The sequence below is a fragment of the Trematomus bernacchii genome, unplaced genomic scaffold, assembly GCF_902827165.1.
Source record: "Trematomus bernacchii unplaced genomic scaffold, fTreBer1.1, whole genome shotgun sequence".
Lineage (NCBI taxonomy): Eukaryota > Metazoa > Chordata > Actinopteri > Perciformes > Nototheniidae > Trematomus > Trematomus bernacchii.
The window spans coordinates 15,574,310-15,599,655 of record NW_022987564.1 but is presented as its reverse complement, the minus strand read 5'-3'; the positions used below and the strand labels follow the sequence as shown (position 1 = coordinate 15,599,655).

The 25,346-nt window shown below is 38.9% G+C and overlaps 2 protein-coding genes across 2 annotated transcripts; both read right to left on the bottom strand.

Annotated features, from left to right (window-relative positions):
- Positions 1 to 6: 6 nt before the first annotated feature.
- LOC117477625 (triosephosphate isomerase) lies at positions 7 to 7,754 on the bottom strand. The gene is made up of 7 exons (XM_034124342.1): positions 7,497 to 7,754; positions 6,133 to 6,256; positions 5,906 to 6,005; positions 4,904 to 5,021; positions 3,800 to 3,885; positions 3,339 to 3,426; positions 7 to 924 (listed from the first exon to the last, which is right to left on the bottom strand). The coding sequence occupies exons 1-7, from the start codon at positions 7,606 to 7,608 to the stop codon at positions 806 to 808; spliced, it is 747 nt and encodes a 248-aa protein (XP_033980233.1). The 5' UTR covers positions 7,609 to 7,754; the 3' UTR covers positions 7 to 805.
- A 6,969-nt stretch (positions 7,755 to 14,723) lies between these two features.
- On the bottom strand, positions 14,724 to 20,177 carry gnb3b (guanine nucleotide binding protein (G protein), beta polypeptide 3b). The gene is made up of 8 exons (XM_034125215.1): positions 20,109 to 20,177; positions 19,345 to 19,490; positions 18,437 to 18,500; positions 16,367 to 16,523; positions 16,197 to 16,263; positions 15,587 to 15,788; positions 15,132 to 15,348; positions 14,724 to 14,830 (listed from the first exon to the last, which is right to left on the bottom strand). The coding sequence occupies exons 1-8, from the start codon at positions 20,175 to 20,177 to the stop codon at positions 14,724 to 14,726; spliced, it is 1,029 nt and encodes a 342-aa protein (XP_033981106.1).
- Between the last annotated feature and the right edge of the window lie 5,169 nt (positions 20,178 to 25,346).

The following is a 25,346-nucleotide window of genomic DNA, read 5'->3' as shown; positions in this document are numbered from 1 at the left end:
ACACAATCACATGAACCTTCCTTTATTTATCTGAACAGAATGCACACAATTTCTTAAAGAGGTTCTATTATGCAAATGTTCAGGTTCATATTAGTATTTTGTGCCTCTACTGCGACATGTTTACATGCTTTAATGTTCAAAAAGGTCTTTATTTTTTTTGCAGACCATTAACATGCACAAAAACCTATATATAAATACAGGAAAAGGAACACTCCAGAAAGCATAATAAGCAGAGCAAACAATGCAAAACAAGGTAACATATTTTAGTGTATCACATTTGATTCATTTATTCTTCCAGTTCCTATGATAAACACGGAACACAAAGGGTTAAACATACAGCAGCACTGTGCAGTGATTACTACATCAATCTTTGGTGCCTATTGGTAACAACTTCACAATAAAAGTCTTGACTACTCAAAGCTGAGTACTCGATTTTCAGGTTTATATAGCTTTATATATCTATACAGTATATAGATATACAAACAGTACAGTCTGTGAAAAGCTTTTATTGTCAAGGGCCCTGAAGTAACAGTTAGTGCATATGGGTGAGAGTGCATCGTTAATACAACATTTAAACAGAGTTTAAGACACAATTGAGAACATCAAAATACTCCGGGGCAATACATTAAAGAGGAAAATATATATATATATTTACTTTAAATTAATTCTACCGCCCTATACCTCTTTCATAACATATATTTAGCAAAATAAAACTTTATTTTCGGACCTGCTGATCAGTCAGCCCAGTTTACAGAGACATGTTGTCAATCTGAAGGGCTGGCTGATGGAGCCAAAGTTGCGTCCGTTAAGCACGTGCATTGATGATTTCAATAAACTCTGGTTTCAGAGAGGCTCCGCCCACCAGGAAGCCGTCCACGTCGTTCTGTGACGCCAGCTCTCTGCAGTTACCTGCCGTTACTGAACCTGGTGGACACAGAGGGAGAAACAAAGGGGATTATGTGGGAAATTATCAAATTAGCAAGGGTGCCACCTTCTGTGCAAAACATGAGAAAACAATAGTTCCACTAAATGAATTGAGTACTATATAATTTGCATGGAACCACCCGTCTGTGTGTGAAGGCCTTTAAGACCCCATTTACACGCAAACACATACAAAATGCAAACGAACCGAATACGATATCAAAAAAGTCTTCCGTTCACACGAGACCGCTCGGGAGCGTTGGAGACGCTGTAGTATATATGCCGGGCCTGTATGGCATGGTTGCCATGGTTGCCCTTTTGTTTATGCCCCGCGGTGGATTTAGCAACATGTAGTTCATGTAATTCTCCATGTCCACTTGTTGCTGATGGTTGTGGTAGAGGAGCTGTAGATTTTGCACTAACATCTGTAGCATGGTCAGTAGCAGTAGCAGTAGCAGTAGCTACTGACAGTAGCTACTGACAGTAGCTACTGACCATGCTACAGCAGTGAGCAGCAGAGGTGGGGAGAGGTGGGGCTATGGCTTCATCGTTATCAGGAAATGATCGTATAGGGCGTACACACAGAGCCGTTTGGCCCCTTAGAGCCTTCCGTTTGCAGATCTATCCACCTTGGGACCCGTTATCGTTTGCGGGGTCCGTTTCCGCGTTTCCGTTGCGGCCTCGTGTGAACGAACGGGCTATACGAAAGAGAAAAGTAGCGGATACAACCGTTTGCGTTCTCGTGTAAACAGCACATAAAGGGGCCGTATTATGCTCATTTTCTGGTTTTAGATTTGCCTCCACTGTGACATGTTTACATGCTTCAATGTTCAAAAAGCTATTTTTCTCATACTGCCTGTGCTGCAGCACCTCTTTTCACCCTCTGTCTGAAACCAGAGCCCAGTCTGCTCTGATTGGTTAGCTGGCCGGCTCTGTTGTGATTGGTCAACTTAGTCAAGCTTAGAGATGTCCCTCCTCTTAGCCTATCACGTAAAATGTGTTAGAACGCTAGCCAATAGAAGCGCAAGTATCACGTAGTGATTTCACTATGTTAAAGAAGTAACATAGGACTACAATCAAGGTGTTTCACACTACAGGAAAAGGGAAAAAACCCAACCGATAAATATGTTGTTTAAATTCCTTAAACCATACCAAAGTAGGGTTTTAAGATGATAGAAATACTTTATTGTTCCAGTGGGAGTGAAATTAGCATGAGTGGCTCTTCTGACCTTAGCTGTCATTGTGGGTATATTAATGCTGCCCATTATGGACACAAGCAATTTTCACCCATTTATGAATTATATGTTTTAAATTTGATAACACCAATGTGTTTCGTATACCCTAAACCTCCAGGGATGTACACAGTTTAATACTGGCAACTTCTAATTGTGGGAAATACGAAAACGTCTTTTAAAACTACAATTCCCAGTAGAGACGTGCCATAGAACATGTTGCGAAACACAATAGCCAGCATGTGTAGTTCTGGGGGGGGGGGGGGGCTGGGCTGGACCGTCCAAGTCCAGTTTTGGATAGTCTGCCGTGGTTCCATTCCATTTCAAAGAGCTGTTTGACGCTCGGCGTAACCTTGTCGCACTGCCACTCCAACATCCAATCATAGAGCTTGAGGACTAATCACGGGGTTTGTAAAGCAAGGCGGATGTTGAAGTCCCAAACGATAGCTGAGTATTCTGGGTAGTGTAGTGTCTTCGGAAACTCTGTAGTGTCTAAACTCCGAAAAAACTATTTGTTTCTCCGAATCGAAGGTTAAAAACACAAAAGCATTGTACACAATTTAAACCAATCAATATTGTGTAATTAACAAGGATAAACTGATGTTTTTTAGTGGATGAGTAATGCAGATATCACTGTGTAATCATTTGACAGTGAGGGGAATACTTCCGGTTTTATTATGAAAACTTCGAGACCGGAAACACTGTTTTCACCTCGTGAGGGTTGACGCCAACTTTACATGGACGCTGCGGAAAGACGTAGTATACTACATGTTCTCCTGGCGAGACCTCAAATCATCTTCGTAATATCTATCAAACTATAGATCCTACACATCCACTGGACGTAGATTCTAAAAGTACAATATACACTTCTCGCTAGAAATCTAATCAAAAAGCATTTTAATGGCCAAACTATTCCACAATTTAGGATTTTCCAGAGAGGGTTATTTGTGAATAAACGACCCTCCGGAGCGTTTGCAATCAACGGGAGCATGTTGTTTCTTACACGACCACTAGAGTTGCTACACTTTAAAACATGACTATGGGTCGTAATAAGCTGCTGAACAATCAACCTATATGGTCGTTTTTTGTAGGAGGACAGGCTGGCAAATACACACATCGCTAAGACTATCCAAACAGGGCCTTTAAAAGGTTAAACTGACATAAACAAAAAAGAATATTACTGACCTCCGTAGATGATGCGCACAGAGTCGGCCACGTCGTCTGACACGTTGGATCTGAGCCACGCCCTCAACTTCTCATGGACCTCCTGAGCCTGGACACACATACCACACAAAATTGCACATTCAAATGTGAACCTTAGACAAGGAAATTACAGTTTAATTCCTGTTTAACGGAAACAAATTGACCAAAATCTAAAACCTTTAATGAATTAACCTTCATTATTCCAGTTCGTTAGTTTATCTGGAACATGGACAACTTTTAGTTTTTACATAAATATGAATTCCATAAGAAATCAAAAATATTTTTTTGGAGCTGACACTGGCTAAATGTCAGCCCTCAGATGTGAGTATACAGTATTGGGGTTTGTTGTGAAGAAATAACTGGCAGTCAGTTTGAAAAATAGCATTTTTAATTTTTAAATGGCCAGAATGAATTAGAAAACAATAACAAAATAAGAATGTTACCTGTTCAGGTGAGGCTGTCTTGCCTGTGCCAATGGCCCACACAGGTTCATACGCCAGCACCACTTTCCCCCAATCGCTCACATTCTCTGGAAAACAGAAACCAATATTTTAAGTATTTCCTGATATTTAACATGAGTATGCAGCCATGCTAACTGAGGTAAATACCCCAAAACACTGAGCCATCTTACACAGAACAGAAGAGAATGCTTGTACTGAACAGCTGAATATTCTGAAGTCTATTCGGAGTTGTTTCCCAGTCCCCATTTTCAGAAGGGAAACAATGTAACACAAACACAAAAGGTACATATATTTCAAAATAAGAAACATCCTAAAGGCAAAGCAGTGCAGCAAACATTCATCAACCCTTTAACTTGTTTTCTGTGAGAGAAAATCTCACATTACCAGAGGAACAACACAAATGTGTCTCAAGATATTCCTCTAACAGCAGAGACTACTGACCTACTGTATTTGCATTTTAAATCAGCGTGTAGCCCACTTTGACTGCAGAAGTAGGCTGCATGAAGATAGAGAGCTGACCAGGGAAAGATCATCAATAAAATACTATAAATCGGTCGTAAGAACCTATATGCAGACACATGAGGATTATGTGGACCGGCCACAAAATTGACATTATTTATGGTCAATGTTCAGCAATGCCTTGGAAACATACATTAGGGTAAATAATAAATCAGTTAATTCTATCCGTAGAGGCAAATCAGCAGGCAAATAGTTACAGCAGAAAACAAATATCCAAAGGAACAACAATGTAATATTGCATACAAATAAATTATAATAATATCCACTAGCATGAATGAAAAAAGAAAGGAATGACATATAAGAAAGTGCCAAGAGAAAAAAAAAGAGATACTCAAATGTTATTGTAAACTAATTAACATGTTTGTTATTTGCATTTATAAGCGTTTGACATGTAGCTTTTTCCTATTGCTTTTTGGAAATGAAATGTTAATTTATTTTCCTTATAGAAAGTCTGTTGTATATGTTCATTCTTATTTATTAAACATTTTTAATAAATGTATATATTTATTTTTCATTTTTGTAAATCTTTTGAAATTAACTATATTCAGTTCAATTTCCTGTATTTACCTGAAATGACCTGCGTCTGAGCGTAGACGACTTCTTCGGTGGTGCCGGCCTCCCGCTCCTCCAGCTTCTCCCCGATGCAAGCGATCACACTCAGGTCACTATCCAGAGCGTGGGCCACCTGGGAATCAACCACAGCCTCAAGTCTTTACCTGACGTGTGTGCACCATTTAACAACAGGCCGGATTTAACTCACTTAAAAAGATTTGTTGTGGCTCCTATACATCTGGGCAAACAGGTGGAAGTAAACAGCTGTAGAGTCTGACTAATCTGTAGATTATCTTATTTTATTAACTTTAAATAAAAAATAGTAAAATTAAAGCTAAATTAAAGAGTATCTAATATTTTACCTCCTTAAAAAGGTCACCTATTGTGCAAAATCCACTTTTCATTTATTTTATACATAAACATGTCCCCTCTGTGTAAAGAGATTCTGAAAGTTTCAGGAAATAATATTCTCTCTTTTTGTCTTGATCCATTTATATAAAAACCTGTCTGAAAATGAGCTGATCAGATTTTGGCCACTTATATTTATACTTATATGATATCATAACGTTTTTTTGGCTTGTGTAACCATTAGCCAATAACCAACCAAGGTAACCCCCCCCCACCATATCACCTGAACCTCTTCCTAGAGCACCATTGTGTTCTTTTTAACCAAATATCTCTCAGAGGGGCGTGGGGAGTGGCTCCTTATTTTCATCTAAAGTAACAGACACAGAATCAGCCCTTTTGAAACAGGGCTGAAACAGAGGGGTTCATGGGATGCTACAATGCACGATCTGTTTGGTATTTAGAGCCAAACACTTCAGAGACATGTTTTGTATATATCTGAGACCTATAATATATTGATGAAAAACAGTATAATAGGGGACCTTTAAATCCGACAGGTGTAGCTTATTTTCTTCCCTACACACTTGCCAGTATTTATATTATTATTTTTATAAATACAATACAGCGTCCACCTTCACACATTTCCTACAGCAGCAGGAGGAAGTGGCCCACCTTCTGACCAATCAGCTCGTCACTTTCCCCAAAAACATGGCGGCGCTCAGAGTGTCCCAGTATCACCCATTCTGCCCCGCAGTCCTTTATCATGGCCGGACTGTAAGGAGAACAAACATGTGACTTCATGTGATCATTTATTTAAAAAGGCATCAGCCTGCAGTATTATTAATAGATAGGGTGCATTGTGATTCATTCATATTGCATTCATCCAGTGGGTGAGATACCTGATCTCCCCCGTGAACGCTCCCTTGGCCACATTGTAACAGTTCTGGGCTGCGACTCCGATCCTGAGATCCAGCATGCAGCGGGCGAAGTCCAGGTAGATGTAGGGGGCTCCACACACCACCTCTGAAAAAATGAGTTCATCGTGACTTTAATTTCATCCTCATCTGTGACTTCTTCTATCTCTATTTCCACTAGTCTCACGTTGATGCCAACATGTGCCTTTGGCCCTGGACTGATAAGGTTAATACAATTACATTTAATTGGGTTACATTTATTTTCAGGGGACTTCCATCACTTATACCAGCAGAGTGGAAGTAAAACCTACTCCTGTTAGAGCACTGCACACAGATTTGGGTTCTTTTCCCTGTGATAAGTTTCAAATACACTTATGTTATTGAAACTATGATGGTGTTGTCACTTTGGTTTTCTACTCTGAATAAATATTCTCACACTATTAGTTATGGATGTCCATGTCCACTAGTAAAATGAGAATGAGAAGTTCTCTAAAATAATTACAAAGAAGCTTAAAATAATGAATTCAAAATATATCTTATTTATCACCAAATTATTTACCTATTTATCTCAATATAACGACTTGGTATTTCAAATAAATGACTTAATATATCAAAAAAGGTGCTCAGTACCTACAAATATTGAATCAATATCTTTCAAATATTGACTTAAACTTTAAAAAAACATTTAAGTTTGTGAAAACATACTGTATATGGCCTTGTTCAAAGCATTTACCCAAAATCTGAACACGGTATCTGCAAATATCTCAAAAGAATACATACAATCTCAGAAATATTGGCTTAATATCTCAAAATAATGACCGAGCATCCCAAAATAATACTCAGTAGCTTAGAAATATTGATATCAAAATAATAAGAACCTTTATTGATATTTTGACTAAGGTATACTAGTCCACTGATGTATTATTGTGAGCTTCTAAATGATTACTTTAAGATTGTTTCTCATCATCATGATTTACAGGGTCTTTCTATTAGTTTCCAAACTCAATAAAACTAAGAACATATCAAATGCAGTGGTGCAAAAATTGCAATATGGTACCTTGAGATGTAGTGGAATAAAAGTACAACATGGCAAAAAGTACATTCAAATGAGACTTAAAGACACCAGCTACTTGAGTACATTTACTTAGTTACTTTCCAGCCCTGAGGATAAGACAGAAACGTCAGAGGCCTTTATGCAACTCATCCTGATCACATGACTCTCATCCGAGCAGCAGCATCTCCTAACTGTCATTCTTTAACGATAGATTTTCATTATCTCTGCACCCTATAACCTGCAGTTAATGTGCAGCAGATAGAATAAACCCACAGACACATTATCCGTTACTTACCGGTCTGGTCGTGCAGGCTGGCGGTGTTCAGGGTGGAGATCAGCTCCTCCATGCTCTCCTTGTTCCCGTTCATCTTCCAGTTCCCTCCCACGAAGAAATTTCTCTGCGCCATGGCCGGCTGAAGGTGTCTGATACCCGGGGAGGAGAGGAGGTGCAGTCCGGAGGATCACTTCAGCTGCTGGTGGGTATGTAAGGGGCTGTGGGAAATATCACAACTCAACTCCGGGACGGCTTAAACATCCCTCTTCTTCTTGTTCGTGTTTGTAATGAGAGTCAAACAGCTGCACGGTGAATTACCGCCACCTGATGTTACAAGGAAGTACTGTGGACTTACTAACTAACAAAAAAAAGGCAACAAAAAAACTAAAAAGATAAAAATAATGAAAACACCCCAAAAGTGTACATTTCAAAAAAAGTATTTGTCAAACGCAAATGTGGTTTTGGTTGCCTTTGTATTACTAATGTTTATTATATAATATTTGATTATATTCTAGGGAAAAGGTTGTTACATTTGAATGTGAAATGTTCCCATAAATACAATTAATTGTAATAACTAATAATTGAATGTAATAGAAATGGTATCTTTCCTTTATATTTTCTACACCACTTCAGAATAATATACATTATAATCTAATGCATGTGTACTGTACAGTAGGCAATTTGTCATTTTGCAATTGTTCTGTAGCATAGCTTTTCTTAAACATGTAAAATAATTTTAAGCATGCTGTATTCAATGTAGACTGCCATTCCAATTACCATTTTCAATAACAATAAAAACCTAAATAACCCTGTGCCTACTGTGGGGGACACTTCTGAAGCAATTGGAGTCAAAGAGAGACACGATGGAGAGCTGGAGCTTTGATGGCAAACACTGACGGTTTATCTTGGAGCTTCGGCTGGAGAATTCACACGACATGTCACGGGCCACGAGTTGACCACACGGTTGAGATGCCACAATCAATTCTGAATAAACCTTCCTCTCGTATGATGTTTTAACTAGTTTCGCTAAAGGTATTCAACATTCTTCATTAGTTAGACTAAACAGTTGAGGACACTGAATCACATTTGTTGTCGCTTATGGCTCGGGATCATCTACACCCCGAGAAGGATGTGTTCCAGGTGTCCCATAACAATGACTATCTCTGACCGAGAGTTGACCGGTCATAAACTGGTAACTACAACAACTTGCTAGGGCAGCCCCTCCAAAAGGTAAACATGTATGGACAATTATTCCCTGACAGTTCCTCTCTTTTTATCAATTTTGATAACCTAAAAACCTTAGTCTAATAATAATTTGTTCAATACTTAAATCAATGGGAATCTTCAGATTTGAGTGTGGACTTACCCAACATAATAAGATTGAAACATTCAATCACAATGATTGAGACAGCCAATCATAATAGAAAAATCATCTCTCGTCAGTGTTTGGAGCATCTTTTGTCAAAGCATAATAATGAACACATGTAAATTCACAGATACATAATAGCAAAAACATGTTTTAAACTAATATGTTTGAACATTTAATCATTAGTTAATCTTATTTATCAAACTATAAAATCAAAACTAGCTTGCAGCTTAAAGATTTACTTCAAGGCAATCACTAGTCAAAAGCATTTAAAATCAGGATCATAAGAGATCCAGCTAAGGTATAAGAAATTCACACTGGTAATCTAAACAATCTGTAATCTGCAAAATTGCAGTGGCTTCAATTTAGGATTATATTTACGTTAGCTTCATTAAATATTAAATCAAAAGACTATGGCATGATAACATAATTACATTACTTAAACTATCAATCAACATGTCATTTCAAAATCTGAAAGGGAAAAGCTAAACAATTCTCAGAATGTTTAACAATCTGAAAAGGAAAAGTTAGGCAAATATTCAAAGAGTTTTGTAAAAACCTGGAAAGGAAGGATTAAACATTCCTAAAACTTTAATTCATACATTTGTAAATGCTACAACTGATCTGTACCAAATTAAGTCTATCAATTATTCTTATTACTTACCTGAAAATCTACTTATGGTACTTGGAAAGGGTTATTCTGTGTTTATCTAATGTTGAATATAGAATAGCAATTTCTTTAAATTATACTTCTCTAATTTGAGAATCAAATATGCTACATAATTGTTACATGAATTATTATAAATATTTGTTTTGGGCCAAAACAGAAATTAATCCAGTACTTGAAACAACATTTCCGTGCATGGATAATGCATTGAGGAGTTAGTGTTGTTAAGTCTGATTGCTGGACGATTAAGGAAATTAATATTATCTGTGATAATAGTAGACATACCTTATTATTCAATACCTTATAATCTGAAAATATTCATTTATTTATTTTGTTTAGTGCAAAAGTGTAATCTGATCTGACAACATATATTAATTACCACTATTTAACACATGTCTGGTCATTGGAAATATAAAAACAATCATTAATTGTACATCTGTAAACATGGTTATTCAATTCAAAGTTCATCTTTGTACGAGAGCTGGAAGAACATGTCCGTCAGTCTTCCTGACTCGTTCTCCTCCTCCCTTTATGACACAGAGTGTCTGGTGTGTAAAGGCATCCTGATACTGTAGATTAGCACTGAGGTGCTGATTGATTCAAACTCTTCTTCATCAGAGCGCTATATTTCAACCCCCCATATGCTCTGCTTTTGTGTGGCTCATTCAGTGAGCACTGTATCCCCTCCAGTGAAACGGAGGCTCATCTGCCTGTATTCCTTCTGCTATCAATGTTGAAAGCAGTGCAACTGCGTATTCCTAGTGGCGCATCCAGGTGTCCCCCCCGTGATAGGAGAGGTTAGGAAGACATCAAACTGCTCCAAGAAACATGGAACCTTGTACACAGTATCATAGAAGCCTCTGAAGCCCTCGCTCGTCCTGCAGGGTTGTCTGCTTGAGCCCCCCGAGCAGAAAGATGAAGAGAAGCATCCCCTCTCAGCAGAAAGTTGAAGAGTATAATCCTCTCATCTCGAACAACCTTGTGCTTCCTTGCACGTGGCTGGGGGGTGCTCTCTGCACCCGGAGAATGTGACCCTTTCTCTCTGACCCTTGGCCTTTTGAGAGCAGTCCTGGTTATTGTGTTAACACCTGATAGGGATGTTTTCTGAGAGATGACAACTCAAAGTAATGGATTAGCACATTATCATTTAATTACTAAAATAGGATAGGCCCCTCAGATTGCTTTGGGAGCCTTCCTGACACATGCACATTATCATTTTGAAGGTTTGTATTAGTCATTTAACATGCAAGAATCATATACTCATCAGTCCATAGCAGAGAAAAGTTATAAGTTAAAGGTGAGCTAGTCCCTGTGGATATAAACCCTTCTCAATGATTCTAAATGTTATATTAATTCACCATTTACCGTTTGATAAAATATTGGTTTATCAGAAATACATTTTCTCTTCCATAAAACATAGGTTACTAATAAATTACTCAATATAATTGACTCTTCCCTCCCTTTTCTTACATATGTTACATATGAAATAATAACTTAGGAGTCTATTTAAGCATGGTATAGTAATCTATTAATCGAGAAGACTCAGTATCACCTGTGTGCAGCTTACAAAAAACAATTCTGAGAAACATATATTATGCAGGAAATTGATACATTTGTTGAAGAACAAAGCATATCTGATTTGGGAGGAAAAGCTTCATCCCCTTAACATCTGAGTTATTACTGATGGCATAGCATGAATGATATTGGGTGTCTGAGCGTGATATTACTTGTGTTTCGTGCCTGCACCACGTCTTTTTGTCCGGTCGGGCCTTGGAAGACCGGAAGCTGTGGGGTTCATAAAAACATTTTCTTACTCAATATCAAGCCACGATTATTGTTTTTTATTTTAAATCGTATAATGTCGGACTTTTTTTGCCGTCAATGAGGAAAAGAAATGGGGCTCAGAGCCTCAGAATACTGAAATCTGTATTTTTTAAATCTTTTTTTCCTTCTAATTTGGGAAGGAAAAAACGCAATGCACGTTGGGATATGGTGTTAATGCGATATGAAATCCGAAAAACATAAAAAAAATAATACTTTGATCCGAGTGTGCTTGCTTTTCTCTTTGGAAGTCATCACATAACGCCATTGTAATACACGGTTCGGCTGCATTAAATATTACACATCTGCCGTAGTTATTTATTTATAAAGCCCTGATTAGAAGACTTCTGGACAAACAGGAAGAACTGCCACCGAAACTGAATACGTGACGTGGATCATAAATATATAAGCAATTACAAAACATCTTCAATTTCACACAATACGTCTCCTTGCAGTATCAATAGTAATTCGGCTGACTTTTATATTTGATCCAATTGGTTAACTATTAGTAGAGCATAACGAGTAATGAATATACTTTATAGGGATCTGCAGATAAATGTTTAGTCTTCTCAAGCACCAACTATCAAATATCGAAAAAAGATAAAAAAAATACAGATTTCAGTATTTTGAGGCTCTGAGCCCCATTTCTTTTCCTCACGGACGGCAAAAAAAGTCAGACATTATAAGATTTAAAATAAAAACAATAATCGTGGCTTGATATTGAGTAAGAACATCTTTTTATGAACCACACAGCTTCCGGTCTTCCAAGACCCGACCGGACAAAAATACGTGGTGCAGGCACGAAACATGCTACCAATAGAAATACATTGCTTTTAAAATCGTTCTGTGTGACACGAAAAAAAGGGGGAAATCGTGTTGGTGAACACGAATCAATAGATTAAATGTCGTGACTATAACACGAAATACCGTGAGACTGGGTTGAAAATACAAATGCCAGAGTGATGTACTACACATTTCTGTGTTCATTTCAAGGTCCTTCTTGACCTTGTTTGCATGGCTTTATGCAAACAAGTGTGTGCTTTAACTAATCACAGCCCATCAGTTGAATTTTCCACAGCTTGACTCCCCTCAAATGGAATGCACCTGAGCTCAATTACTGTCACAGCTAGGGGTCTGACTCTGAACACTTATGTGAATGTCATATTTTAGCTTTTTTATTTCAAAACGTTTTCAGAAACTTCTGAAATCCTGTTTTCACATTGTCATGAATGGGCATTGAGTGTAGGTTAGGTAGGAGGACAATGATTTTGGCCCATGGTTGCCACAAAACTAAATATAATTAAATATAATATGTAATATAAAGGATGTCTGAATGATTTCTGAACACATTTTATTTGCTGGATATGATATACATGGTGCAAAAAGTGAGTTACGAAAGTGATGCTGCAGTTATGCTAGCCAACTGTGCAAAGTATGCTTACATAGACCAATGTAGTATATGTTATCATCCAAAACTAGAATATTAAATCCGATGTTTTTTCCTTTAGTGAGAGGGAAAGCTCTGACCACCCGTTGAAAAAAAGCATCGGCATACCCTTTTTTAAAGGGCTATTAATGGTGCTCTCCCGCCTTAGTTGCAGATTTACCCATAGGCTTTATTCTGAGGACTTGTTTCTGCTAACCGTCCCTAAAGTTCAGACCAAGCTTGGGAAAATGGTGTTTAGTTACGCTGCTCGATTTGGCTGGAACCAGCTGCAACACAAACTGAAATGTAAGCTCTTTAAACTATTTCAAAGTACTTCTTAATGAGCGAGAAGCAAACTCTGCTTTGTATGATGATGTTCTGTTTGTGACCCTGATATGTTCCTGACTCTTGTTTTAAATGTGTGTTCTGTAACTGTGCTGCTGCCTATCTTGGCTAGGACTCTCTTGAAAAAGAGATGTTTAATGTTAATAAGACCTTCCTTGTTAAATAAAGGTTACATAAAAAATACAAATACAAAATAAACTTACAGATCAAATCCAGAAGATTTTAGAACACCATGAACAATGTGATGATACACTCAAGCCTTGTGTATTTGCTTTTAAATGGAAAATCCATTCATTTGGCAAAATTATTTAATTTTTTTGGAACTTCAGATGTTCAGTCAAATCGGTTTGCTCTGTGACATTGTCTTATTGTCATGGTGTTGGTATTATTACAGTTAAATCTATTCTGCTGCATTGCTGTATAGCCACGCCATGCATTAACATTTGCATGTCCACCCTGCTGCAGTCTTCAGCTGTGAGTCACGCTGCTGCTGTGCGTTGACCTGGCAAATGAAACTTCCCTGCAGACTAATTTGTCCACCAGAGCTCGAGAGCTGCACCTGCAGGGGAAAAAATCCCACCATTTCCTATGTGTACGATAACAACTAATAATCAGTGTAATTCTTTCACCCCATATTTAAGATCATCCCACAGCCATTAGCAAGCACAAACACACCGACTCGGACATAGTGTTAATGCAGAATTCTATGTTTATTAGAAAGATCTTCAACAAACATTTCGTCTTTTGTGTAAAAGTACTACAAAATGCAGCTGAACCCAGGGGAGTAAAATGAAGTTTACGGGGTCTTTACAGAATGTTTTCACAGGTTGGACCGTCTCACAGCCTGCTAGCCTGGCTCCACCTTGGAAGCTTCATTTCTCTGGGTGCCTCATTGGATTTTCCGTGGTGAAACAGGGAAACAGCAGCGGCCATGTTTGATCAAAGTCTGCTGGTGGTTAGCAGGAGGAAAATGGCAGCTCTACCGTACGAACATACTCCGGATATGTGCAGCCCAAAAATAAAGTACAGAAAAAATAAAGACACTGTACATAGACTCTCCATCCTAATGTGTTAAACTATAAAATACAAATAAATGTACATATCAATCTTTTATCTAAATAAGTGCAGGGCTCTTTTACAGGTCACCGACAATAATAAAAATAAATCTGTACGCCTACAGTCTTATTTTCAAGTGTTCCTTCTTTTTTATTGTCAAAAATCGATATGCGTTTAATTGTTTCTCAATAGGAGCTTCTGCTTTGTAATCCTTTTTGATTAATGTGCTCTTTTATTTTTTTACATTATCAGTGTTAGAATAGTCCCGCCAACAATAAAACTCTCTTGTACATACAGCGGGATGCATCGTGCACTGTTTACCTGATGCCATTTATACAACGTGACACACTCGCAACCTCTCATATTTTGCATACATGAATAAGGAAGAAGCAGAGAGAAAGAGAGAAAGATCTGTGCTCAAACATCTGCGTCCTCTAACCTCACTCGTCTCCTAGTTTACTTTCCTCTCCTCTCCTCTTCCCTATCTCCACACTTTTACTCTCCCTGCCCTCATCTTCCTCTCCTCCTCCTCCTACTCTCTCTCGTCCGGTGTTTTTCCGGGGTGCTTTAGTTCCACAGTTTGAGGAAGCTGTCCCAGGATCCTGTGCAGACACCCATACCGTCAGCAGGGACACCGGTGCAGCTCACCCTGTTGTCGTGGCCGGACAGCACACCTGGAGGAGAAAGAGAAGAGGAATCGAGGATATTAAAAAAAGGAAAGGAAAGGAACGGAAAGGGGAGAAGGTATGCAAAGAAACAAGAGAGTAGGAGAGAAAATCAAAGGAAATACAGTGAAGAAAGAAGATCAAAGAAAGGGGGAATGGAAAGGAAAGTAGAGGAAAGGAAAGACAGTCATTGTTTGTCCCTTCCCTTCAACCTCTACTCTAAACCTCCACAGGACATTTCTCAGTCTAAAAGAAGATATAGACCTTTTTCAGGGACAGGGAAAATCCCCCAAAAATCCGGCCTACTCACCAACTTTCTCTCCCTTCAGTGAGTCCCAGATGTGGCAGTTGAAGTCATCGTAGCCGGCAAAGATAAGGCGGCCTGAGTTGGAGAGAGTCAAAGACGTGACGCCTGCGTTCAGGCTTGCGTCCTGGTAAGTGATCACTTCCTGGTCGGAGCGCAGGTCGTACATCTTGCAGGAGCAGTCGTCGGAGCCTGTGACGAAGGCATTTCCAGTTGGGAAGAACTGCCGGCAGGGAGAGAAGAAGAGAATGTGAGCTACGGAACTTCACAGTCTAATCTCCCGACCTGATATTTAAATTTTGTATTCAATCAATATATTTTTGGAAAGGGAAACTGTGCGCAAACAGCAGTAGATATTCAGTTATAAAACATGTAAAAAGGGGGGGGGAAAGGGCACTTTCTCTGGAGGAAGAAAAAGGGCAGGGGCTCAAGCCCACTTTGATGTCTATGTGTGCACGTGCCTGGATGGCGTTGATGTCGCTGGTGTGTCCGGAGAAGGTCTGCTTGCAGGTCCCTTCCCTCAGGTCCCACAGCTTGGCCAGAGAGTCACAAGCTCCGGAGATGAAGGTGTTCTCGTCGGGGGAGAGGGCCAGAGACATGCAGTCTCCAATGTGGTTGGTGAAGATGGTCTTCTGCTTGCCAGTCTCCAAGTCCCACAGACAGCTGGAGAGGGGAGAGAGGAAAAGTCAGGGAAAGAAAGAAAAGATCGATCACATTTTCAACAATCAAACAAATGTGATCATGTGTCCACTACACACTAACAATGTCTGCTATGCCAATGATAGAACACTGACATTACTGTCTGATGCAAGATTGAATGACTATATGGAAAATAATTGTGTATTCTACACAGACGGATACCCAAATTATATATCATCAAATTATAAATCTACTCTTCTTGTTTCAGATCTTTTCCTTAAAAGGGGACACAGGACAATTGTTTTATGTTGGCCATTAATAAGTAATAGCCTGAGCCAAAGAAGACATGTCATTTTGTAGATGTTTCCAATGCGTTTGTAGTTAATTTAGCTAACCATAATATATTTTGTGATATGATGATAATTTACTCACCAGGTAGTGTCACCGGAGGCTGTCATGATCTCAGTGTCACTAAGGAAACGGCAGCAAGACAGGTAACCTGGGTGGGAAGATGACGTGATGAACGACTCATTTCTTTGTATGCTTTTTAATAACAAGTTGATATTCTGTGAAAATGAGGCCGGCAAGTGTTGTATCCTCACCTGTGTGTGCGTCCAGCTCCCTGAGGGTCTTGGGGCTGGCAGCCTTGATGTTGTACACTGTGCACATGTTATCCAGACCACCGCTGGCCACCAGGTTTCCAGAGGGGGCGAAGGCGACGCTCATCACCCAAGCTGACTTTAGTGGGACAGCAACCAACTGGGGAGTGGAAATGTAGTTTAGTTGGTTTGAAAACTCCCTTAAATATCAGTGTTGCATGGGCTGCTTCAAATCACTGTAGACACAATTTGAACCAAATCTATGGAGGATAATTAGTGACGGGCAAAAGATTATTCTCTATATTTCAACTTTGAATCCAAATTATATTATAGAAATACATTAAAACGTTCACTATTTAATTAATGGCTGGCATTTATACTAAAAGTTTGTCTTTATTCTCGATAATTTGAATGTATTTAATATAGAGAACATCTTTCATTTTTCCCATTATGCCTGACCTTAATACTCAAGCGTAAAAATCTATCAATCTTCCTATCACGACTTTATTCCTGACAAGGTTGAAGCAAAAGTTAAACCATCCCTGACGTGATTTATCTCACCACTGAAATCCAGACTAATCAAATTATTTGAGAATTAGACGCTCCTACAGGAAGGGCAAAGTAACCCGACCAATCACAGGCTCAGATCAACTCCTTTATCGTAAACACTGATATTCAAAAAACATGATCAAAGTAGTGATGGGAATTATGGCTCTTTGAAGGGAGCCGGATCTTATGGCTCCGTTCCTTTCAAAGAGCCGTTCAAAAGAGCCGTTTTTTTAAGGTTACTAGGTTTATCTGCAAAATAATCACCAGGATAATGATTGACTGTATTGCCAGACCTAATGTCAATAATCGGCATTGTAAACATGACACAAGGTGGCGCCATATCCATGTCATCATGTCAGTGAATGTACTTTGAATTTACCCTCTTGAATGAAATTCATGCAACTCTTAATATTAGATACTGTGTTTTTAAGTGGCGATGGAGATTATTTGTTGATCCTGCTTTAAAGGATATTTTGCCTTTACAAATGGTGCGCTTTATCACTGCCTGGGTTTTGGTTGAAGTGAATCCAAATGCTGCTGCGTTTTCGCGTTTGGCTCATTTTCCATCCGAAAAACACGTTGTCTACCTGTCCTGTACCACTTGTTATGACTTCTCTCTCTCGCGTATTCCGTTAAGACCCACCCCATCTCACTCCTCGTGCTGAAACCTACCAAACAGAGTAGGGGCGGATCTTCACAGAATACGTTTGGGGAACAAAATCAAGCTTTTTAAAAGGCGAGTGGATTTTGGCAGGCAGTGAGTGCGGACCAACGATTGAACGATAACAAGAACGGCTCTCACCAAGTAGGACTCGGTTCCCCTCGTTCGTACCAAAGAGCCGTTCAAAACAATCTGCTCGTTCGCGACCGACACATCACTAGATCAAAGAATAACTTCCCTTCCTTAGCAAAGAACCACGAAACACAGGACTAAGCCTAGTATCAAGAACATCAAGACACAAGCCTTACACAAATACAATAAGACATACAAATATGGGAGGCTCCCAAAATAAACAAAATATTGTTTGTATGTAACATTTGTGAAAAATAAATGTACAATCTGATTTGAATTTGAATTGAGGGTACTTCAATTCCACAAACGTATCTGCTTCAAATTGTTTTTGTTTGCCACAACATTAAATATGACATTTTACAAGGGCAGCTGAGTCGATTGTACTTAAATATTAAAGGTACATTTTAAATGTTACTGTTTACCTACTCAAGTAACATTTGTTACACCACAACAGTGTTTTTAAAGTGTAAGATCATATATATTTACACAAGTATAGCATCTGAGTACACTGAATTAGTTGACCTAATTAAATGTATTATGTCAAGATTACACATCTAATTGTATTATGTTAGTTGAAAGCAATGATATTAGGTTGAACCTAATATGTTTTATTTAAACTTAATATTATTGCTTTCAACTAACCTAATTTCTTCAGTGTACTTCCTCTACCACTGGATGTCAGTGTTTCAGCAAATGTGTCATACAGACTTAATATAACGTTGTAATCGTACCTTGTTCCCTGTATGGGTGTCCCAGACAAGAAGCTTGCCATCCTGTGATGCACTGACCATTGACCTGTGGGAGAGACGAGACAGTAGTAAAATATTATAAAATATTATAGAGCAGTAATTTAAAAAAAACGCTACTCATGAAATGTACTACTTTATGACATAATCTGTGTCTTTTTTATAAATGATCTGCCAGGTGGACAAATTCCTTGGTAGCATAGCATCTGTTCAGAAATGTTGGCTTTCTGAAGCTTCCATATTTAGACGACCACATCTAGTCTGTAACTTTTGAATAAATAAAGATAATACCTAAGTCAAGTCCTGGTACTTTGCATGCTAGCTCACTGTCACTCTGTCTTGCATAATAAAAGTTATTTGTTGGGCCTAAGCTTTCCTAAAGTTGACAAGTGGAAACAGTTTATTCAGACTTTAAAGGGGAACACAACCGAAGCTCAGTTTTTTTAGTATGTTGTTATGGTATGAATGTTTTGTGTTAACATGAGCTCCTTCCTCTTAAAGGGGACCTATCATGCAAAATGCACTTTTTGATGTCTTTTATACATAAATATGTGTCCCCGGTGTGTCGGGGAACTCACGCAGCGTTAGAAAATAAAACCCACTCTCTTTTCCTCCGTACCCAAATCTCTAAAAACTGAGGTACAACGGAGCTGATCCAGATTTGCGTCCGATATGACGTAATATCGGAAATGTGGACCCACCGCACTATCAGAAAGTTGCTATCAGAAACAATGCCCGACTGTTTTGGACGTAATATGGTCGGTGTTCACATTAGCATTGCATCTAAGATTGCCTTAGACCATGGGAATAATCTACATGAGTTTCCAAAATGGGGGTGGTTCCCCCGCAATGTGTGATGGTGGAGAGGCTCCTGTTCCCCTCCTCCTCCTCACCTGGAGTCAGAAGACCAGTGCATGGAATAGATTTTAGCCAGGTGACCTTTGAGGGATTTCCTGAGCTTCAGCTGCACACGGCCTACATCGGTTGCTGATCCTGCTGCTGATGACATGTTGCCGTCATTCACACCCTTACGGGCCGCCTGGTGGTCAAACAGGGAATTACATGTTAGGGTGAATCGTCAGACACAGTATCAAACAACAAAATGATAATTAACAAAGAAAAAATGCCATTGTAGCATTAGTTTGTGTAATATTAACTAACTTTAATGTGCCATAGCTGAGGAACGAAAGCTAAATGGTAGAGCAACTACATCCTGATAACATTAGTAAACCATTCATTCAGAGTTAGGGGTAGGGTTAGGGTTAGCGAACATAAAAACATTTTATATAGGCATACTTTATTAAGGATTTCTTTATGGTAACCAAATGTGTATAACATCTTCTAACATTACATAGACGGATAACCTTTACCCTAATATTTTTTCAAAGAGACAACGTTTTAACCATCTAAATAAAGTTTAAAGTTGCGAACAAAAGTTCCATTTAACAGGTTTATAAACCACAATTTCTTAAAAGTTTACAACTCATTTAGTATTCATCAACAACTACTTCAAATAATATGGACAATTTTTACAACAGTTGGTGTTAAAATGACATACATACATAGCATTACTACCAATTAAACATGTATTAATAATAGTTATGGTGAGTAAGGGTATTAGGAATAAACTTCTACAGGAAGTATGGAAGCTGCTCACCTCAATCTGTGTACGGAGGCCATCGCACTCCTTTTTCAGTGCATCCATTTCAGCTTTGTCTGCAGCCATGGCGACGGTTGCTTGGGGATATTACTGACGGAGAAATGAAACTGTCACTCTGAAACAGGATAGAGGGACAGAAGAAGAGGATGGGAATGAAGAACGGAAAACAAATAAAGTAAATAAAGAATCAACCAACAAAAACTCTTTTCAAACTCCTGCAGCACATCACATTTCAGATACGCAGAGTGAGCAGGCAGTGAGCAGGCAGTGCATCACTCTGTGATCCTGATTCTTTGATCTGGATCACTTAGGTCGCTGTTACACCACCAAGTCTACAGCAAAGATTAGACACATGCCTGACTGGTTTAATCCCTCCCTAAACCAAAGTTGTAATACTGTTAGCTCCTGTTCTTGTCCAGCTATGGTGTTTTGAGTGTGAAGGGAGGGAAAGATGAGGGGAAAGAAGACATGGGAAGATTTAAGGACAAATATGATGTTCATTGTAGGGAAGAAAGGAAGGAAAGAGAAGGCCTAAACAGAACGATAGCTTCAAGGGTAGAGAAGGAAAGGAAGGAAGTAAAGGAGGGAATTTAAGAGCTAAAACCTAATCATTTTTTTACAATAAATGCCGTGATGATAAAACAGTGATGTAAAAGTATTCTCTGAACTGTATCAGTCTATTTCTGAGCAAAAATCTCTAGAATTTTGCAAAACTCCCCTTTAAATTGTACTTACTGACATTACTTTGAGTATTTTGACTCATGGAATTTATGACCCACTCATATTAAGGCGGTGCTTTAGGATTTATTTTGAGGTATCTAAAAGAAAACGTGGTCTATAATTCTACAGAAACAATTTCTTGTTTTGCAGATTTGTAAGGTCATCTCTTTGAGGGGCTTGTTAGCTCAGGCTCTAAGCCATGTATATGGACTTCGACATTAATATATTGAAGGTCACTCCTGCTTTGTATTGTCTTCACTGTGTTTTCTAACTGGCTGGTTCCTTTACGACAACATCATTTTCATCTCCAGCCCTTCGTGCAGAAGTTGGATGGATGTGCCTAATGCTCTGTAATAGGATACTGACGCATTACTTATTTAACTCTGTGCACATTCTGCATATTGGCAAGGAAACTCTCTCAAAACTTTAAACTTATTATACTTTATTTACTGTTTGATAGGGAAAATCTCAAGTAGGCCATGTAACATATTAATTGAATAAAACTACTTCTAAATGCTCTATATCGGTTTCAACCCTTTTCTTGTTATTTTTATGCATTGTATTACTTTGTTAAAAATGTGATTCAACACTTAAGTGTGTGGGGACACAAGCCAGTAAAAAAAGAAAGTTATAGAAAAAAAAAAAAATTAACAAAATATGAAGTTTATATAAATAGACCATGCAGGAATACAAACAATTGCCAAATTCCAGCTTCTCAAATATGAGGTGTAGTTTGCAAAAGTATGTCACTACACATATCTCTACGCTTTCAAATATTTAATTGACACCCCAATAATATTTGAGATGTCACCTTGTCAAAGTGACAGCAAAAGTTGAATCCTAAGAATATTGGAGCATGGGAAGTTGCAGTCCAATCAAATTGTGTCTTGCACAAATAAATAAATCAAAATCAAATCAGTTTAACGGTAAAGTTAAAGGTTCAGGGTGAGGCCTACGTACAGTGGTGTGGTGGAGGATATGGGAGGGTCAGTGGTGCTGCTGCTGGGCGGAGTTGGGCTGGGAGGCTACAGGGCTTTAAATCCCAGCAGGAGATCTTAAGGGAAGCTTTACCGCTGAAATCTCCTGTCATCCGATTACTGACTGCTCTTTACCTCGGGATCAGAGAGAGAAGGAGGGAGGGTGCTGTGGACGGTGGGTGATGTGGAGGGTCTGTTGTAGTCAAACATCAACGGCTCCTCCACTACTGTCCCTTTCTCTTACTTAACACACATGATGGTGCATTTGTGCTCTCACACTCTCAAGGAAAACCATTGTCTAAAGCTAACAGCTAATTGAAAATGTGCACCAGTAAAACAGAAAAGCCCTGTTTGCACTAGCAACCCAAGCAATATCACCTGCAGCATGGAAATCTGCCGACTAAGTGAGCTGGATGAGGTTTGGCCTTGTGCGAAAGATCAGGCTGCAGCTTACTGCTGCCACACCTGAGGCACCAATCCTCTTTGCCAGCGTCCCTACAATCCAAAGATCACCTTCAAAGGGTTTAAGGAACCATTACTTTGGATGCAATTGTACCCAAGGACTAAGTATATGACTTTCAAAAAGCTTTTACATAGGCCTACAAATATAAGAATGGAGTAGACTTCATGCATTAGGAAATGGCTACTGAATTTAAACATTCCATAATTCAACATGGTAGGAAAGCTAATGCTTCTTTAAAATCACTTCATATGCACAAAAAGCGCTGCAGCTACATTACATTGTTTGCCATGTGCAGATAGAGAATCCCCATAATATACCAGTTTCCCATTTGTTTCCTGTGTTGCAAACCGATGCCTTAGTCCCCTTCCTGTTTGTTGAATTTGTTGAACTTTTTATAAAATATAAGATGATGATGCAGCTCCAAACATTGTCCAGAAAGCACCTGAAGAGAGTGCATTTACAGAAGCAGAGAAGAAGACAACTCACCTTTCGTACACACAATGTGGTTCCCTTCTCTTCTCCCAGATACCTCCGGCTCTACCTTCCCCTTTGAGCTCTTTTAGATTCCACAATCCCAGGGTGCACAACCTGCTCGCTGGCTCCTCTGACGCTCTCCCCCGGTAGACTGATAGCAGCTTACTTGTGAGAAACTCTCTCTTTCTGTGTCCCTTCTTCCACAGTGAAGAACAGATGAGGATTGTAGGGGATGAAGGAGATAAGGGATGAAGGGATAAAGCTCAAAGATGGAAATAGAGAGGGAAGGAGAGGGAGAGAGAGAGGGAGGTAGGGAGAGGGAGAGTGGCGAGAGGAGCTAGGTAAACCGATTGGAAGGGGAAAATCAGGTTATGAGGTCAAAAGACAAGAGCAGGTGAAGAAATGAAAGAAGAAGGTGTCAGGGAAACGCAACAGGTGGTGATGAAATGTGAGAATATGAGAGAAGAGAAAAAAAGATTGTGGAGGTTTGCAAAAAAAAAAAAGATACCTGTTGCACCGAAAAATCTGACCCATAGGGGAGAAAACTGACAAATCAGCTACGCACTTTAATATACATTTAAACAAAAGTGCTGTTGTTTTTAGCTAACACTACATGTTTTAGGTGCAATGACAGCAAAATAGAAGCCAGAACTAAGTAAAAAATCTAACTTTTTAATCAAACTAAGGATGCACGTTTAAATGTTTGCAACCTTTCATTCATTAATGTGAGAAATGATTGTCACTTCTTTGGTTCATTTCATTTCAGGACATGTCTCCAGTGTCCTGTGATAACAGAGATGATATTGCACTCTGATTCATGGCATTGCAGTGCATGTTTACCGTCATGCAGGAGCGTAGATGGATGCATGGGGCGGAGGTGGACATGGGTGAATTGGTTTGTCAGAGCTAATGAGCTAAACCTGGTTAATCAGGGTCTAATGGGATATCCGGGGACGGGCAATCTCGTTAGGGAATTAGACCAGGTCAGGATAAACGTGCGTCACACCTGACACACAGCAAAGACAAGTGGATCAAGAGTCAGACGTTTCGGCTTCAAAATAAGACAAGAATTGTTTGACAAAATGTGGTTGCTGCTATTTTAACTATTCTTCAAAATGTAGGGACTATTTCTTCATCATCATCATCATCATCATCATCTTCAATCAGTCAACAGCTTTAGTTAATATATTTAGAACATATTGGTGTTGTATTCAAAAAACATTTAGAAGTTTAGCCCTAACCCTAACCCTAACCCTAAACCCCAACCCTAACCCTAACCCAAACAAATAAACATCTGCATTTTTGTCTTTTGACTTGAAAATGATGAGTTGCATACAGGTAACTCAATTTGTTTGATTGGTTTTAATACAAATTGACAAAAATCAGACTTCCCAGCGTATCTTCCAGAGATTCTTCTCGTTATTCATTTTTCATTTTACAGGGTTGCACAATGTGATTCACAAAGTTGTTGCCTCTTCACGCTAAACGCATAAAACATGTGGCAATACTTACATTTGACTTAAACTGAAATAAAACAAACCAGTGGAGACCATTTTACGATGAGAAGATACCAAATCAGTCACGTAAGGTGTGTGGGGCAAATGGCTCCTTTCCCACTTCCTACACCCCTACTTCTGGCAAACTTGGTTGGACCAGACCCAACCTTTAAGTCAGGCAATCTGTCCAAGGGGAGTAAAGTAGAATAGCCATGGCCAATTGCCCCCTCTTGTTCTGAACACGGTGAGCTTCAAACATCAGCTTTAACCTTTAATACACAGCACATCAGAACAGTTTTGTTACTTTGTCTATCCCAGTTGCGACTCTTTAGGAGTGTCTCCAGGAAGAGTCATGGACTTGGGTTTGTGATCAAAATGGAGGGAAAAAATGGGAATGGGTGTACTACATTCTTAAGTGAGTGTGCTTAAAGTAGGGGTTGGAATTTAGGAAGGGGTGTGATCATTTTGCAAGATAAGATAAGATAAGATGGTACTTTATTGATCCCAATTTGGGAAATGTTTGTGTTACAGCAGCATAAGAAGACAAGGCAATGTACAATACAATACAAATTCAAAGACTAGAAATAATCAAGAAAGTACTAAATATACATGTTGAATGTTTCTGTGAACAAGGTATTATATATACAAATATATATATATACATAAATACATGACAGAAGGAATATTAATATTAAATATTAAATATTGAACAGATTGGTCTCTAGATATAAGTCACATGTGTGTCCACCTGATGAGTGGAAGTCAATTGTTCTCTTGCATTTAGCTCTGTTTTGGTCTCCACCACCTCCTGAGGGTAAAATGTGTCTCTCTAGCTGCTAAATGTTTGACTTTGTTCACCAGCTGTTCTAGAAATGTGTCCATCCAAGCAGGTATTGTTCAGTGTTTATCAGGGATTTTTTCCTGCTCAATGCTTCTGCAAATAAGATTAATGACAGCAGTGAAAGTGAACCAAAGTTTGAAAGCTGTTGGTCTGACAACCAGAACAAATATCTGAAAGACACGACAATGCTCATTGGAATTAGGAAACATTTTCGTCAGGTGTCAGGTGATGATTTCCCGTGGTCTTCAGCTCTCACAATAGCAC